Below are 17,007 nucleotides of genomic sequence, written 5' to 3'. Positions count from 1 at the left end.
TATATCTTTAAAACCTTTAAAATATAAAGAGAAATGAACAAAAATAACACTTCCTTCACCTCAGGATTCTAAAGGAGACTAGGTTCCATGTGCAAATTGTTTCTAAAATTAAAATCCCATCTCCTCCAAAGATTACCATTAAGCTATTTCTCAAAAACCAAACATTTTCATTTCTTCTTGGCCAGTGCAAGTAGTATTTCACATGGATTCCTTTTACATGGCTATTAAGGTTTCATAACAAAACTTTTTGATAGGCCTATACAACGAGTGTACGGAAAGACTTCACAAATGAACTGCAACTCCAATATTGGGAAAAGAATAAGAGGAAAGGGTGAAGGAAAGTCCCTATCAGCTTACTCTGCCTGTTGCATTGTACCTCCAAAGGTCCTAACATTTGCACATATGGATAAGGAAACAAAGCAATATGGTTGGTAGGTTAAGTCAACTGAAGGGCAACTTTTTTTTTCAACTCAGAGCAATTAACGGCCGGCAATTTTAAAAGCAAAAAGGTATTTGTAAAGTGGTATGCATGTGTAAAGCAAGATAGATCACTATTTATACACCAGCAACCAGCCTCATTCTTTTTTTGCATTTAAGCCAAAATCTGTGAAATCAATTTAGGCATTTTCTGTGGAATATTTTTAGCTCTAACTTTGTGGTATAGAATCCCAGAATACTGTTCAATAGCAAAAGCCAAACTTAAAGCCGACTTTTCACGCACCCTGCCTTGACTGCTAAGAGTTACAAAGTTAGCAGCTTTGATATGGGTTTTTGTAACATTGAAATTTTAAGTGGTAGTTCAGCAAAAGTTTTAAAGCCTAATTGTCAAACCCGTGATGGCTGCTTATAAAATACAAAACATTATACTCTCGTTTTATTAAAAGACAAATTTTAGCTGAAATAGCCTTTAAAGCTTAAGCAATTTTCAAATTGAGTAGGGGGGAAATTCCTCTTTCAAACAAAATAAATGGACATGTTTTCAAATATGGTGAAATAGTGTTAGGTAAGCCATAAATGCAATATCTGATACTTTACTAAGTAATTTCAAAAATAAGTCCATAAAAAGGTTGAGATGTAAAATCTTTGAGTTCTGTGTTGATCCTATGACTTGGTTTTGTGTAAGTCAAATGACAATCCACTAGCACTTTAAGTTTTTAGCCTTTGAAAAATACTTTTGCATTTTTTATATACACAGTCATATCCAAAATAAAAACATCACTTGAAACTTCCATTAACTTTTTTTTCTTGTCTTAGATAACATCATGAACAACTTGAGAAGAAAAGCCTAGAAAAATAAGTTAAATTCACCAAAATTGGCAAACATGGGTAACTTTTACTTCAAAGATTGTAGAGTAAATAAACAGATACATCTTTCAATTGGGCTTTCAAGCAATTATACAACAACGCATGTACTCTCAGCAACATCACTAAGACAGCAATGGATGTTCTTCAGCTTTTACCTGTTGTAATCCACAATAGGGTTTCCAAAACTTCTGCACATTGTGCTTTTCATATCAAATTTTTATTAAAGTCTTAGCTATTTTCTAAATGAATATCCTTTTTATTGGATTTTTCCAATTACAAATGAAATTTAATTTTACATCTATCATTAGAAACAACACTTACAATGGGACTGTACAAATTTAGGTCAAAATAAAAATATATGTATTTTGTGGTTTCATAAAACTTCATTTACTGTATCTTTAAAGAAAGCAGAAGTAACAGCAATATATGTAAAAGTAATGATTTAATGACTATAAGCAAGACAGAGCAATAGAATTGTGCTTCTTTTGCAGACGGGGGACAATGAAATGTTTAACTACAATTTCCCCATACAAACATGAAACAATATTCATAGAGAATAAACACCCTCACAAATAACTGATGGGTGATGAACAAGTTCGACCAAAGCAAAACACAAACTGAAAATTGTTGGGGATATTCATACTTTAAATTCAACATGCTCACTGTATTTAAAAACTAATACCTGTAGAAGCTCACAATAAATTGCTTCTATTTCCAGACGTTACAGAGAGGGCATATTCCACTGTTTATAACTGTAACAGCAATTCTTAAGTTTGAAATTTCCACTACGCCACATATTAAAATAATTTTAGATAAAATGCCTTCTTCCAGCAATTTGCTGGTTTATTTAAAATATTTGTTTTAGAATTACAGCGATCAATATGCATTTTAAAAACACATTAATTCCATCATAAGCAATGGGAAATGAAGAAAGCATTTCCAATTTCCTTAGTGCAAAGTTTTTCTTTAATGCAACTATTAATTTTAAAAGTAAACAGGTATTACTAGAGAAAAATCAGTATTACGATATGCCAATCGCTTCCAATGGAACAAAATTTAGAATTAAATATCCACATTAAAAATATCCTATGGTGATAAGGCTCAAACATAGGTATCTGCAAAGGTCGAACCAGTTGGGAGAATTTTAACAACCATCTCTGAATGCATGAAACACAATATTTTCTTTATAGTATTTATAAATATATCATACAATACTGTTTCCTGTTATGTCGTATACCAATATGGCATTGTACAATAAGCATAATGCCATCTGATTCATACAAAAGCGAATCATTTAAACAAGTCAGTAAAATAAACGGTAGTACCCGCTTTCAGGATTACAGATTGTAAAACTGAAGTTTACTTTCCTTTGATCGGTTTCGCGTAGCAACAGAGAAGTAAAAATCAAACAGGAATCAAAATGGCTAAATATGCAAGAAATTGTTATTCACAGTGACATGGCTACATAGAATGCATTATTCTATGCATATTCTTTCCATTTGTTGAATTTCAAGATAAAAAGCACTTGTTTTCTACAGGTTCACAAAACAGCATAATAACAAGAACAATCAGGGAGGATGTAATGTAGGCGTTAGTTGAGATTAACAAACTATGGCCCAATGTTTATATCCACTGCAGAAGATTTTCAAATCCAAACAATGGTTACAGAAACCATTTCACATCTGTCCTAACACACAGAAAAACATCTTGCCTGCTTTCTCAGAAATCAATTCTTTCGAGAATAATCTTTCTTTTCAATTAACGTCCATATGAATATCACATCTAGTCCATCTTTTATAGCCAAATTTAACGTCACTACAAAAGAAAGCAAATTGGACGATAGTCACATGTATTAGCATCTATAAAGCTGTAATGGCATGAAGATATCTATATAAATCAGGGGTTTAAAATTTTTTTCCTCAACAGTCTCAGGTATCAACCAGATGAAGTTGCTGACGACCCATTTACTGACGATTTTCGAGGTCTATTGGCAAAAGAAGATTGGTGGTTACCGCTGGGGCTGCTGCTGGTTCCATTCATAGTGCTGGAAATGTGAGGAAACTGAGGATGAGGAGACTGGACTGGAGTGCCGGGGCTGGGCAAACAAGAAGAGGTGGAGGGAATACCTCCTGCTGGGCTGTTGGCCTTGTCACTCCCAGAGTCACTTTCCAGTTCTCCAGCGTTTGTCAGTCCATCTCTCTGATGACTGATCTTCATTCTTTTACAAGTAGGTCGAACTCTGTATTTCAAAGGAAGCGGACCATTCTATAAAGTTAAGAGGAAAAAAAAAATCAGTCTTAGATCTTTAAGTACAGTCTACAAAAATAACCTGCGAGCATCAGGTACGCTACTTACCCTTCTCCAGGTATAAATGTAGGCAATGTCCATTAGTGTATAGTAATCCTTTAAAGGTTCCTCTTCATACATGACATCAATCTGTTGAAAAACAACACTTCAATTATTAAGTGTCACAAAGAATGATGGTAAATCTAGATTTTTTTGGCCACCTAAATAGAATCCAAAAATGCATTTAAAAAACATTTTCTCCAAACATTTGGACAAAGAAAGAATCCCTCTGGAAACTTCAAATGAGGGAAAACATTTCTTGAAATTAGTAAGGGATTTGTTTTCACAGCATAAAACAGAATCCATACCAAATATTTTAAGAGCGATTTCCAAATAAAGTACTAAATTAAAAAAAAAATTCCGTTGCTTTTTTGGGTTTAGAATCCAAAAAGAAAAATGTCATTGAAATTTTTTTTTAAAGATTTACATAGAATGCATGAAGACTATAAAGTAGATACCTGGAAAGTATTAGGTATGTCCATTTTACTTCTGAGAAACTTTCTTAGGTGCATCACAGTCATTGCTGCTGGGCATCGTAAATACCTTTTATCATTCACCTAAGAGCATATTTAAAAAAATAATTTTTTAAAATTCCTAACTTTAAGATTTTTTTTTAAAGTCAAAAAAAATAGATGTCTGAGTATGACAAAAGGTACGAATACCAAAGCTGAGATTTGACTAAGTTCTCAGCTATACTTTGAGTTTGCTATTATTATAAATACTAAATGAACAGATTCCTTCAGTACATCAAAGCATTAAACATTAATTACTGAAAATATTTTGTAAGAAGAGTAATCATATATAAGATAAATTCTATCTAGTAACTATTGAATACAGATCACTCTTAAACAACAATCGTGATGATTTTCTTCTATTTGATAGCAACATCTGACCCTAGGATATGCTAAAGAGCAACATACACCCTCATAAAATCTAGAATCCAAACAATGCATCTTCTATGTGTTTTTGTATCATGGAACATACCTCCTCCTTAGATTTCTCCTTGTCTTTATTTACTTTCCGATCCAATCTAAGAAACAGATAATTTATTAGGCAAACAATGTATCTAATAAATATATTAGCATAAAACACATTTCCTAAAGAATTTACCTGTTCTGGTCAAAGAATTCAATGGATAAACTTATTATTTCATCATCAGTTATAATTCTCTTATCTTCATCTGCAACTTCTCCTCTATCTTCATTAGAGCCATTGGCAGCTATAAAGACATTTTTAAATTCAATTTTTAAGAATTAAGTATTTAATTAAATATTATACATATAGAAGAATGGAATTGGTACTTTTAAGCTTAATTTTAATAATTTACTGGATAAGTTCTCCCTCCAAATAAAATGTCTTTCCCCCTCTAAAGAGTTTACCATCAGCTGAAGGATGAGCTGCATAAAAATCCCTTCTTCTCTTCATTTCATCTAAAGAGGAGGAAAAAAAAGACTTAAACATAGCAGGTAAAACTGATAAATACTTTTTAAAAATTCATTTTTAAGCAAGTTACTCACTTTTGAAAAGCCCTGGAACTAATTTGTATACAATATCTTGAAGAGTTTTATCTGACCTGAAAAAGAATAAATTAGAAAATAAACTATCAACTAATATGGCAAAAACTAAAAATGTTTATTAAGTTTTTAAACATTCTTTGTTTTCTCTGTTATAGTATTTTACTTGATTGTAACACTGTCTATAACTACATCAACATGATAATTATGATAAAACTTCTTTATGTAGTAGCACTGTTTTTTAATTAGTAGAATACTCTATTTTATACTCACTAATAAATTCTTCACATTTCACTAAGTCAAGAAAAGTGTGCCTTCCAAATTACTGAATTAGCTAATATGAAAGAGAACAAAGAGGAGAGAATGGAAGCAGTTTAAACACATGCACTCTTGCCTGTCACAAGGTCAATAAAGCAATGCAAAAATGGAGAACTAATTCCATTTTTAAAAATGATTTTAAAAAATCTTAAAATCCCTTGAATAATACTGAACTCTGTTTAAAGTTAGTCATCATTAAAATGGCCAAGAAATTAAGGGCTATCCTCCTCTACAAAGTACACGCATTAGACGGTGACTGAAGGGTAAATTTTGTGTGAAGAAATAAACACTAAATTCAATAATTATGCAATTACAAACAATGTTTTTAAACATTTTCCTACCTTATATTCAGTAGTGGTCTGGTCTTGTGAACTTGGACATCACAGATAGGACAATACTTGCTGGTCTCCAGGTAACGCACAATACACGTTTTACAGACTAGAAATAAAAACACAAATTTTTTAAAGTTCAGGAAGTAGATGCTAAGCAATAAAATTAGTGTGTCAGAAATAGAGAACTAGTAGTAACAAAATGGTAAATACCAAAAGGCATTTCTAATTAAATAAACAAATTCAGTTAATATCCTGAGAACACTTATACAATTTATATTTATACAGTATTTTATTAAATATGCATTAACAAAAAGTCACTAAATGCAAGAGCGGAAAACAACTTCTTCATTTTGTACCAACATTCTCAAGGACAGTGGGAATTGTTAGTTTTCAAATTTCAGGACAAGATGTTAAATATACACGACACAAGAAAAGGTCTAAAACTGTGTACTTACAGGAATGTAGACATTCTATTATGGTTGTGGCATCAATGAAGTACCCTCCACAAAGCACACACATTAGGTGGGGATTTAGCTCAGTGATCTTGATTCTGGTTGTTCGATGCATTTCTGCTTGATAAAAGATCCTGCAAGACAAAGAAATATTGGCCATAATTCACAGAAAGAGATTCGAGATTATCTCCAACTCCCAGTAACTATATGCTCTGAAATGCTGAAGGAGTTCATAAAACTCGTTTAACACTGTGCAGCTGGACTGTCCCAACGTCTTCTACAGAAAGAATTCACTGATCAGACCTCAATCAGTTCTACAGAAAAGGTGAAAAAGGATCCAAGAAAAGTAATCTCTGGTTCCTCAGGTCATTCCAGGAGGGAGAAGAAAAGGTCTGGGGTGGGGGCTGGGAGCTGAGAGCATTCGGGTCTCTTTCTTCCATTTGTCCTCCAGCCCAGCAGCCCCACGGCTGCTGCAGACGCTACACGCTCCCCGCAGATATTTACCAACCGCTAGGGCTTGTTCCAGGACTCCAAATTTAGGGTAAAACTTCCTTATGGATCTTCGATCGAAAATCCAGGAGCATGCCCTGGCTTCCCAGGGGTTCTGGTTGTTTTAAGCGGTTCCGGCAACCAGAACCAGGCACGTTTTGACGCGATACAAAGGGAAAGCAAATTCTGCTCTATCTGCATCCCTGGCATTTCCGGAGCTGGGTGCTGGGGCCGCAGGAGAAGCACCTCGAGTCGGCCTCGCGCTGGGGCCTGAGCGCGCGGACGCCCGGGGGCCGGGGGGCCGGGATGCGGAGGGGCGGATCCGGCGGCGCCCGGGGCTCCGTCTCGCTCCGGATTCGGAACTCGCCTCTGTCGGGGTTTCCATAGCAACTTACACTTACACTTGGCATCCGGCCACCGCTGCAACTCCGCGCGGAGCCGGGCCGAGCCCGTAGCTTCGGCGGGCGTGCGGGGCTGCCGGGCGGCGGCAGCGGCGGGCGCGGGGGAGGGGCCGGCACGGCGCGGGGGCGGGGCCGCGCGGGGGCGGGGTGGGGTGCGGGCGCGCAGCGCGGGGGTGGGGCGGCCCCACGAGGCCCGCCGCGCTGGGGAGCAGGATTCTGGCCCGAGGCGACCCGGCAGACAGCCTGGGGGACCCCGGAGCGTGCAGTGGTAAAGGAAAATGCAAACCGCACTCCGGCCATTTCGGACACTCTTGGGGGCCTCTTTCCACGTCGACTCGGCGCGAAGAGCTTCTTTCAGATCTTGACTCTTTCGGTCTCTCCTGTTAGCAATCACTAGGTCAAAAATTTCATGAAGGGATCTTTTGAGAATTGCCAACTGTGCACTTAGCCCGAAACCGTCAGGGCTCAAATTGCAGAGATGTTTATTGAACTGAAACTCTTTAAAGCTTTCTTCTCTAATAGGAAGTTCTTCTGTAGATTAGGATGAGCGATACAAAGTTTTGGAAAGGCTGAAAACTGAAATCTGTTTCATAGCAGACAAGAAGTGGGCAAAGCCTTGTGTTTTACCTGAGCTATGCTGGATAGAGGCAAGAAAAACTACCTGAATCGATGGCAGTGACAATAAGTAAAGAACCATGTGACCAGCCCATTCCCAACGCTAAATCAACACCTTGTCAACCCAGAGCACCGAGAGCAGAGAAAAACAAATGTCATTTTCTCAGCCTCACCTCCATGCAAACCCCACACAATGAAATGCTATTCCCAACAGATATCGTATGTTATAGAAAAGTCACGGTGGGGAACTGTCAGCAACAATACAATAGCGGACAATCAGGGAAGTCAATTACTTCGTGCAGTATGCTTGAAAAATGCATTTCTTACTCCCACTTCATTCATTTCAGAATCTGAAATAAGACTAAGCTTCCAGACTTATCTGAAGCACATTCTCAAAGCTGCCTTGAACAGAAATCTAGGAACTTGTGAAACTTGAAGATGCATCTGAGGTTTTAATTCTCAGGGAATTTTAATGCAGGAGAGGGAAATACTAATCAACACAGCTCAATGGCTGAAACTAAAAGTTTTAGAGTACTAAAAAAAAATACACACACACAACAAAAAAAACCGGTAAAAACAAAACAAAGCCTCTTTTATGAAAAGTGACCACAGTGGCAACCAGTGACTTCAACCAGAAAACGTCATGTGTGACTCCTCAGTTATCTTTGGATGACTTGTTTAGAGGAATATTGTCAACATATTGTTAATATAAATCTAAGTGGGATTACAGAGGAGTTGTGGATGGAGCAGTGTCCCTAAAGAGTAGCAATATTTAATTCTATTGTACTTGGTGATTAAAGACAAGTCTTCTTGGTTCTCAAAGAAAACTCTCCTTATGAAACAGCAGGACCTTTACTAGAAAGATAGTTAGCAAGGTGATACTTCTGTCCCCTTGCAAAAGCACATCACACTAATGCCACCGATCATGAAGTTCAGGAAGGGGCATCAATAAAAACAGCTGCCTTTATTTCTCCTCTACTTTACATAAAATCAACACCAGACAAACACAAATATTAACACACAGAACAATCAGACCTCAGTGAAAGGTTATCTACTGGTTGGCTTTGAACGTTTAAGTCTCATGTACTTGACCAAAACCCTTTCAAATTCATTTTAAGTCTTAATTCACACAACTCCTCTACTTCAATTCACAAGAATTTGACCACAACCCTATAACCATTTATAATGCTAGTAAATACCACTTTGTTACTTGTATAAGAATCAGTTCTTTATCTTTATATACCACTTGAAAGTACTGGGAACCTAATGAAGACTTCCAAAACATCTGACATGCTTGATAAGGTTTCAGAAACAATCTCTTGCACCTTAGAAAGGAAAACCTTCTAGGTTCCACCACAGAACTGCCAGTTAAGCAAGCAAAAATGCACCAAACATACAATGGAAAAAATACTCAATAGTTTAAACTTGCCATTATAACATACTCAGTTGGGGCTGTCACTTTAGTTGGAGGCCTAACACCAGTAATGTCAAAATGAAGGAAAACAGAAGCAAGTTCTTATGTTAACAATCAGCTTGACTATTGCAATCTAACACATGCAAATGAACTCCATAACCCCAGTTGGGGCTCCCAGGCCAATACAAGTATGGGTAAACTTTGGGTTAACTTGACTTCTAGGGAGAATTTTACCTTTGGGGGCACTTAATGCACATCCAAGGACTTGATGGTAGAACATTAATGGATTTTTCAAGTACAACTAAATGCTCACTTTTCTTACAGAAGCGTGTGTATATGTGTGTGTATACATACACACATGCATACACAGTGACTTATATGGCTTTAAAGATACCAGGTGTAAATTTACACAAGTAGGTTATTTCAAACACCTTTGCACTTTGGGGCAGATGTATGGGAATGAACTCAAATATTAAAAAAATATATGTTTGCCCACAAAATCAACCTCTAAGGGATTCTACTTAAAATAAAACTCAAATGTTAATATAGTCTCATAAGTTAGCATATGCTGTTAACAATTGGCATCCTTAGGTTTCAAGACTATAGCGTAGCATATAATATGTTTCCAGAACTTGGGGGTTAAGCTTCCTATAAAATATAGGTTGAACTACTCATAACATTCTAGGCATTACCAACCTACACTTGGATTTGAATAATATGCCCAGAATTTTGCCTACTTTAAGGGAAGGGGTTAATACATGCTTGTATTTCAAATACTGAACCGTGACCACTAAGCCCACTAAATCCTTTTATTGCAATTGGGAATGATCAAAGTCTCTATACTTGTTTACTTCCAATTATTAACTGTAAATCTTTGGGAAAAAGATCATGCTATACGGCTGTCAAACCCAAAAGACTGCGTAAACATATGCCATCAACTTTTTAGTGCTCGTTTTCCAAAGCATCTCCTCACCACATGACCTAAGCTGACATTTACCAAACCTGTAAAACGTTGTGGACTTGAGTCATGATTCTAAGTGCATCCCATACTAGAGGTTGAGAGAAAAACTGTAGTCTCTGAGAGAGAAAAAAACAAAAAGAGGAAAAAAGAAAGAAAGAGAGGAAACCTCTTGCAAGACTAACGTCCACTCACCATCATCACTCCAAAAAAAGCTCCAAATTTGAAATGCCCACTTCCCAGTGAGCACGTCCCAAGTAATGTTTGAAGAACTTATCCAAGACTCCCAACAAATAACACCTTGAAAACTTTACCATTTTAAACACAAACGCAGGAGACCTTGGAAACAACTGGGAACCGCCATCTTACAAGCCATCCAATTTCTCACAAGTGTCCCTCCAACTTAAGTTAATAACATTTTTGTTCGGGCTCTCACCAGCCTAACATCCACCTTGGCGGGATCGCTGCCCCCCACGCAACCCGTCCCTATAAAATGGGGGCGTTCTCTGGCTGTTTAAACCCCTCCAAAGCCCTTTCTTCGGGAGAGGAGGGAAGCCACTTGACCCAAGCAGCTCCCGATTTCAGGCACCCGTCCCCGTTTCATCAAAATCTACCTCTCAACAAAAGGCGCCGTGGCCGGGAGAGCCGCAGAAGCTGCAAATAGAAGTGTTCTTCTCGGGGGCCATGTGCGTCGCGAGGGTGTAGAGGGGCGCTCGGGGGAGAAAGGAACTAAAACGTGGGGCCGCGCGCGGCGCGTCCGGGCTGGAGCGGGCGGCGGCTGGAGCGGCGCCGAGGCCGGCTGGCGGCGGCGGCGCGGGCTGCGGGTCGGTCCCGGCGCCGCGGGAGTCGGCGGGCGGCGGCGGGCGCGCGCTCGCGGGCGCGGGCGGCGCGCGGGGCCGGGCGGCGCGCGGGGCCGGCGGGCGGCGGGCGGCGGCGGCGCGGGGCTCGGCGCCCACGCTGTCAGCGCCCTCCCGGCCGGCGCGGGCGAGGCGCGGGGGGGCCGCTCCCAGTCCACCGGCGGCCGGTCCGAGCCCGGCGCGACCCCCGCCGCCCCCAGGCCCCGTCCCGGAGGCGCCTCGCCTCCTACGTACCCGGAAAAAGCAGCCGGTGAGAAGCGATCGCAGCGGGCGGAAAAGACAATGAAAGTTAAAAGTCGTTCAGCAGAAAATGAATGTGAGCCAAGCGGCCATCTTGAAGCGAGCTGCAGACGCTGCTGTCAATGGGCAACGAGCGCAGCCGAGAGGAGCCGCGGCCGCCGCGCTCGGCTCATGCTGCCTCCCGAGCCCGGCCTCCTCCTCCTCCTCCGCCTCGGCCTCCTCCTCCGCGGCCTCCTCCTCCTCCTCCTCGGCCTCCAACGCCTCCTCCTCCTGGGCCTCCTCCTCCTCCTCGGCCGCCGCCGCCTCCTCCCGCTCCGCACTCGGGGGAGGGAGCGCGCGGAGGGGGCGCGATCAGTATTATTCTGCGGGGCTGGGAGGTGTTTCTAATCCGGATGGGGGCTCCCTCGCCAACATCCCCATTGTCTCGCCCCGATCTCTGCCTTTAATACTACGATTATTATTTCATAGTTGCCGTGGGGGGAGGAGGGGGGTGGGGGGCGCCGTGTGTGTGCGTGCGGAGAGGCGGGGGGAGGGGAGGAAGGCTGAGGAGGGGGAGGGGAGGGTGGAAAAAAAAAAAGCACCGCTGAAGGCAGAGTGGAAACTGACACCGGCTCCAAAATGGCTCAGAGTCCGCCCGCCCCCTCCCCCCGCCGCCCCCCCACCGGGTCACGTGCTCCCCTCATTCCTTAAGGGCGGCCTGGGAATTAGTGTCGGTGTAGTCGGGCCCGCGGCCGCCCCCTCCCCTCGGAGCAGCGCGACCCGGCCCCCTCCCCCTCGCTCGGCGCGGCGGCGGCGGCGCTGGCGCGGCTGCGGAGACATTTCTCCACAGCGCCACACGCGCCACCCTGCTCTCGGCGCGGGCATCGCTCCGGCCCCGCAAGCAGTTCAGCCCACCCCACCCCCCGTTATTTCTTTCTTGCCGCCGCCTGCCTCCGCCCGCGGTGCACACGTCCGCGGGCTCCAGCCGAGGAGATCGCCCGGCCGCCGCCCCCCGCTCGGCCCCACGGGCTGCGGCCCAGACTCCGGCGCCGCGGCGCGGAACCTGCGACCGAGTTGGGCTCGCGGAAACAACAGCGCCCGCCCCAGTCTTCCCGCGGCCGCGCCGGCCCCCTTCCCCGCCCGCCAGTGGCCGAGGCGGGGCGCGCGCGGGCAGCCGCTCGCTCCGGGCAGGGGCTCCGCGCGGGGCCGGCCGGGCCGGGCCTCCGGAGCCCCACGGGCGAGGGTCGGGCTGCGGGCGAGCCCTCGGGCACAGGTAACGGGACGGGCCAGCTCCCGGCGCGGGGCGACCGCGCCCTTTCCCCACGTCCCGAAGCTGGGGTCTTAAGGCAACCCCGAAGATCGCATCCTTTCCCACTACGCTTAACTTTAATCCTGAGAAGAGGCGATCGTTAAAAGTTAACGCCAATCGTGTCTGCGTTTTCAAAGTAATAATTAACAAACTCAAATCCAAACAAACTCTCAGCACTCTTTAGTGGGAACAACTTATTTATTCAGAATATAATACTGTCTGCTTCCTTTTGGAAGACTTGGAAAAGATCAAATATGATCAGTGTACGGATAATACTAAAGATGATTCAAATACTTAGGCAGACTTTCCCTCTTAACCCTTTCACAAGTGTAAAAGAAAAAGTGTCAAAATTGATGAGTGACACAAATCCAAAAGAAAAAATTTGTTCTCCTGAAAAGGAAGACATCCAGCTCGCAGAAACGATGGTTCGGCGGAGGCAAGGCGTTCCTGGTCTTCCTCTAGACCGGGGCAGATCGTTAACTTCCCCAAATTACAACTGAGTTGCTCTTTCCAGGCTTTTCGAAGCATCTTTAAGTTTCCCTACTAAGTCCTGAAGATGTGTATGATGAATCGTTTATAGGATAAAAACACAAGAAAGAAGTATCCAACTTTGAGAAAGATGCAAGAAAAGAGTCGGGGGACACTTTCTAAACAAGTTTAAAATTCACAAAGATTTTAAACCTTTGACAAACCACTATCAAAAGAAGGTTTTCTTCTAAAATATAAAAGATGTAAAAAATTAAAAGAAGGTCAATAGAAAGTTTTCCTCTAAAATATCTCATCTTCAAATGGGCTGCTTGCCCTCAGATGTGAGATATAGTTTCTAACTGAATCCTCTGAACAGGCGAAGTATATCAAAATTAAAATTTCTCAAGTTATCTAACAAAGATTATGCTGTATTCACATCTTTTGAAAGTTTAAAGTTTGATTAATGGTTACATTAAAACGACTCTGCAGGAGATCCCTTTTGAAAAATTCAATCTCATCAAAATTTCAAGCAATGACCTTCATTTTTTTAAGTGGTAAGAAATAAATTCGTTGTCATGTCCATTAATCAATGTAATTTTTAATTTCCCCAGTCTTACACTGGCAATATAAACAGTTTAAGAATTTTTTATACTTGCTCCTTTATAAAAAGTCATTTACAACTACTGTTTAAAAATCATGTTTTGAGAGTTTAATTCAATTTCTGAAAGCAAAGAAGACATTTTCAAAGCCAAGCTCTTCCTTTTGCTTTGTCCTATTGGCTCACACTTATCACAAATAGAAGGAATTTACACTCAACACTACACAAGTTTATTTTAATTGGAGGGAACAGCAAATGCAGACCAATTCTGTTAGTAACATCGTAATTTCAAAAGCGAAGCCTACCTTAAAATATTGCTTTTGAAGCCCCCTCACCATTAAATCCTTAACCAACCTTCATTATCTACTGACAGATGGTTAATTTTCTTTTGAACTTTACATAGGCATAATTCTCAATTAAAAATCTGTAAAAAGGTAGGCATATTCACAGATCCTAATACTGTACCTGTAATTGTTCCATGTTGCAACTAAAACTAATCTCTGGGTGGGATCGGGAATCAGTGTTCTAGGGAAGAAAAAAATGCTGTTTATTTAAATCAAGGAAATTTTAAATTTCATTACACATTTAATTTTTAGACAGGGCTTATGTATAAATACCTCTACATTTAAGGTCACCAAATATGCAGGTCTGTACATCTTATCAAGTTGATTGGTCTAAAACAACACAACACATTGATTTCAGTCTTTAACTCTTATTTTTTTTAAAAAGTTCCCTAAGTTCCCCTAGAAAACAGTTTGTTAAACTTTACCTTTATCTGATATTCCAAATGCCAAGAAACATCAGTTATATGAGGGAAAGATCTGCCTATACTGAAAGATACAATGATAATTTTGTACATAATAGCTACAGGAAAACTTTTAGTATTTATCTTCACCAACAATGGTGTCTATCACCTCCCCACCACACACACTATTTTAATCCATTCTGAATTTAAAACATTGTTAAACTTTATTTTCAAGTTCTGAAGAGTAAAGAGCATTTTAAAAATTATCTCCATAAGCTTTATCTTTAAAAACATTAGCTTAACTGCAATTGTTTCACTTGCCCTTTAGCCCCTTTTCTTTTGGTCTAGATCCCGTTTTTTTGTCCTGTTTTGTTTCACACCAACACTCTCCATTCATACCTGCAAGTAAAAAGTAGCTCAGCTTGACACCTTATACAGGACCTACCTTCCCAGTAGGATTTCTAGGGAATTCCTATTATTCTGGGAGGAAAAAAAAGAAAGAAAATATGTCTTTGCAAACAGAGTAGAAGAAAAATAGTAATTGTTAATTTTTAAAAATTTAAGTAAGTAACCTGATATTCCGTGCAAAACAATTCTATTCTCTCGCTGTCAAATTTACAGTCTTCTAGATAAGTGCTAAAGAAAAAAAAAAGCCTAAGTTTAGTCTCCATTTTAAAAACTGAAATTGGAATCATAAAGGTACTATTTGAAAACAAATGGATATTTAAATAAATCCTGTACCTTAGAGTTGATTTGTCAGCTCTTTGCTTTCCAGCCTCCAGTATGTAAGTTGCAGCTGCTGCATGACAATGTTTTAAAACCACTGGATCGATATGTTTCAAGTCTGGGTGATCTAAAATAAATTAATTGCCAGTGATGCCTGTGACAATAAATTCTTTATAGTCCTGTTTCTAAAAAGGGATTTTAATTTGGGTAAAGAACCCTCTCTAACAAGATAACAAGAAGAATTCAACTATAAGGACTGGAAATTATAAGTAAATGAGATGTGCAACATGGTCAATGGCAAAACAATAAAGATCACACATCAATAATTATGCAATTACCTGGTGAAATTACCTTCTTTTACTTTACCTTAATACTCTTATTTTTTAAAAAACATAGTCCTAGAGTAAAATATACAGTGGTCACTCTAAAGATGGAGTAAATTCCGAGGAAAATAAGAAGATAAATATTTTATATGGTGTAAATTTAAGAATGAATAAACTTTCCTTCTAAAGATTAATTTTATGCTAACTGGCTCCATGGACATTAACACATGGAGGTGGGGGAGAGGGAACGAGTTCAGAATATAAAATACAATTTTCAAAATATTTTCAGGTTTCGACAGCCATCCTTTCTTTTTTTTTTTTTTTTTGAGATTAACCAGGTGGCGGTTACTATTTTCGTTTAAAGAACTTCCACTTTCATCTTTTTGTACACGTGTTTAGCTCGTGAAACTACAGGAAAAAAATTTGAATTGTTGAGATATTTATATTTAAGAAAATCATGTAATAGCGATCTGTCTTAAAATATGCCTCCATCCATACTGACACCGCACTCCGCAATCACTGACCCGACCACTTATAAGAGACTCGCCTCCTGATAACTAGTGCAGAACAAAACATTATGCACCATATTTTAAGGGTCTAGGCGTGGAACCTGTGCAAAACATATTGAACTAGAGTGTTGGAATGATCAGAGGATCTTGAGGTATTCTCTAAGATGAAAAATGTCAACACTATTTGACGTAGTAATTACTTTGGAAGCAGACCCTTTAAAACCTTCGTCAACCTAGCACTGAAAGCTTGAATTGCAGGGAGCTGCCCTGATGAAGTCCAAGTGTCAAACAGCCTTTGCCCCAGACCAGGCTGAAAACCTTAGATGTTTAGGCCACAAACAAGACTTGAACACCGGCTTTACAAAGGAACAAAGAGCCTGGGAGGGGAAATCAGGCCAGGAACGTGTAGCTGGCTGTGTGCAGGTGCCAACTGGGGAGAGAACAATGCTCAGGGTCCGATGTGGGTTCTGGCAGAGCCACATCCCCACACTCCGTCCGGAGCGAAGGGCAAACCACGGAGACTTCCTCTTCCCGGGGCTTTCCCCTTCTCGCTCCATCTCGCTCCTCTTCTCCGAGCGCCCCTCCACCCAGGCCGATCCAGCTCAGAGCCCAGCGGCTTACCTAACACGGCCTCGTCCGCCTGGGCGTCCAGCAGGCTCTGGAAAGCCGCCCGGAGGAGAAGCGTGAACGCGTTGGAGTCGAAGGAGCCGGGATCGGCCAGCATCTGGAAGCCTTTCTGCACATACTCCGAGAGCTCCATTGTGAGCGCGCCGTGACCTTCGACACGCGCACCACGTGACACGCGCCGCGCGCTCAGCTGATGCGGCCGCGCGCGCACGCGGCTGGGGCGGCGGCGGAGGCGGCGGCGGCGGCGTGGGCTGCGGGCCTCCCAACCCGTGGGCTCCCCGCCGGCCTCCCGGGCCGCTCCCCGGCCCGCGACCCCGGCCACCCGCCAGCCGCCGCCGCCGCCGCCGCTTCCGTCCAGTCCTTCCTTCTGCGCCCGCCGCTAGGGCCGCCGTGCCTTAGCGCGAGGGGCGGCCCGGGCTCTTTGTGGACGCGCTCGGCGCTTTCTCTGCTCTCGGCGCTCACCTAGGACTGTCACCGGCTCC

General features: G+C 41.8%; 2 protein-coding genes across 6 annotated transcripts; both read right to left on the bottom strand.

Annotated features, from left to right (window-relative positions):
* Nucleotides 1-1,313: 1,313 nt before the first annotated feature.
* Nucleotides 1,314-11,784, bottom strand: BMI1 (BMI1 proto-oncogene, polycomb ring finger). Of its 5 annotated transcripts, none has more exons than XM_019933384.3 (10): nucleotides 7,152-7,426; nucleotides 6,271-6,401; nucleotides 5,825-5,921; nucleotides 5,169-5,224; nucleotides 5,031-5,081; nucleotides 4,762-4,870; nucleotides 4,636-4,681; nucleotides 4,110-4,208; nucleotides 3,661-3,741; nucleotides 1,314-3,570 (listed from the first exon to the last, which is right to left on the bottom strand). In XM_019933384.3, the coding sequence occupies exons 2-10, from the start codon at nucleotides 6,380-6,382 to the stop codon at nucleotides 3,241-3,243; spliced, it is 981 nt and encodes a 326-aa protein (XP_019788943.1). In that variant the 5' UTR covers nucleotides 6,383-6,401; nucleotides 7,152-7,426; the 3' UTR covers nucleotides 1,314-3,240. The 5 variants fall into 5 exon arrangements, with proteins under 5 accessions (XP_019788943.1, XP_033708330.1, XP_019788950.1 ...); XM_033852439.2 differs by having other exon boundaries at nucleotides 7,158-7,426; XM_019933391.3 differs by lacking the exon at nucleotides 7,152-7,426 and adding an exon at nucleotides 7,003-7,122.
* Nucleotides 11,785-12,708: 924 nt separating this feature from the next.
* Nucleotides 12,709-16,658, bottom strand: COMMD3 (COMM domain containing 3). The gene is made up of 8 exons (XM_004318825.4): nucleotides 16,520-16,658; nucleotides 15,082-15,193; nucleotides 14,913-14,976; nucleotides 14,786-14,820; nucleotides 14,365-14,425; nucleotides 14,213-14,269; nucleotides 14,061-14,120; nucleotides 12,709-13,079 (listed from the first exon to the last, which is right to left on the bottom strand). The coding sequence occupies exons 1-8, from the start codon at nucleotides 16,656-16,658 to the stop codon at nucleotides 13,020-13,022; spliced, it is 588 nt and encodes a 195-aa protein (XP_004318873.1). The 3' UTR covers nucleotides 12,709-13,019.
* Between the last annotated feature and the right edge of the window lie 349 nt (nucleotides 16,659-17,007).

This window comes from Tursiops truncatus, chromosome 2 (assembly GCF_011762595.2).
Source record: "Tursiops truncatus isolate mTurTru1 chromosome 2, mTurTru1.mat.Y, whole genome shotgun sequence".
NCBI classification, from domain to species: Eukaryota; Metazoa; Chordata; class Mammalia; order Artiodactyla; family Delphinidae; genus Tursiops; species Tursiops truncatus.
This window is presented reverse-complemented; position numbering and strand designations above follow the sequence as displayed.

Coding starts and splice junctions, on each gene's coding strand:
- COMMD3 (XM_004318825.4), bottom strand. CDS start 16,658: ATGGAGCTCTCGGAGTATGTGCAGAAAGGCTTCCAGATGCTGGCCGAT. Junction 14,977..15,081: donor GCTGACAAATCAACTCTAAG/GTACAGGATTTA, acceptor TTTTTTCTTTAG/CACTTATCTAGAAGACTGTA. Junction 14,821..14,912: donor TGTTTTGCACGGAATATCAG/GTTACTTACTTA, acceptor TTTTCCTCCCAG/AATAATAGGAATTCCCTAGA.
- BMI1 (XM_033852438.2), bottom strand. CDS start 6,382: ATGCATCGAACAACCAGAATCAAGATCACTGAGCTAAATCCCCACCTA. Junction 5,922..6,270: donor AATAGAATGTCTACATTCCT/GTAAGTACACAG, acceptor TTTTATTTCTAG/TCTGTAAAACGTGTATTGTG. Junction 5,225..5,824: donor AGACCACTACTGAATATAAG/GTAGGAAAATGT, acceptor ATTCTTTTTCAG/GTCAGATAAAACTCTTCAAG.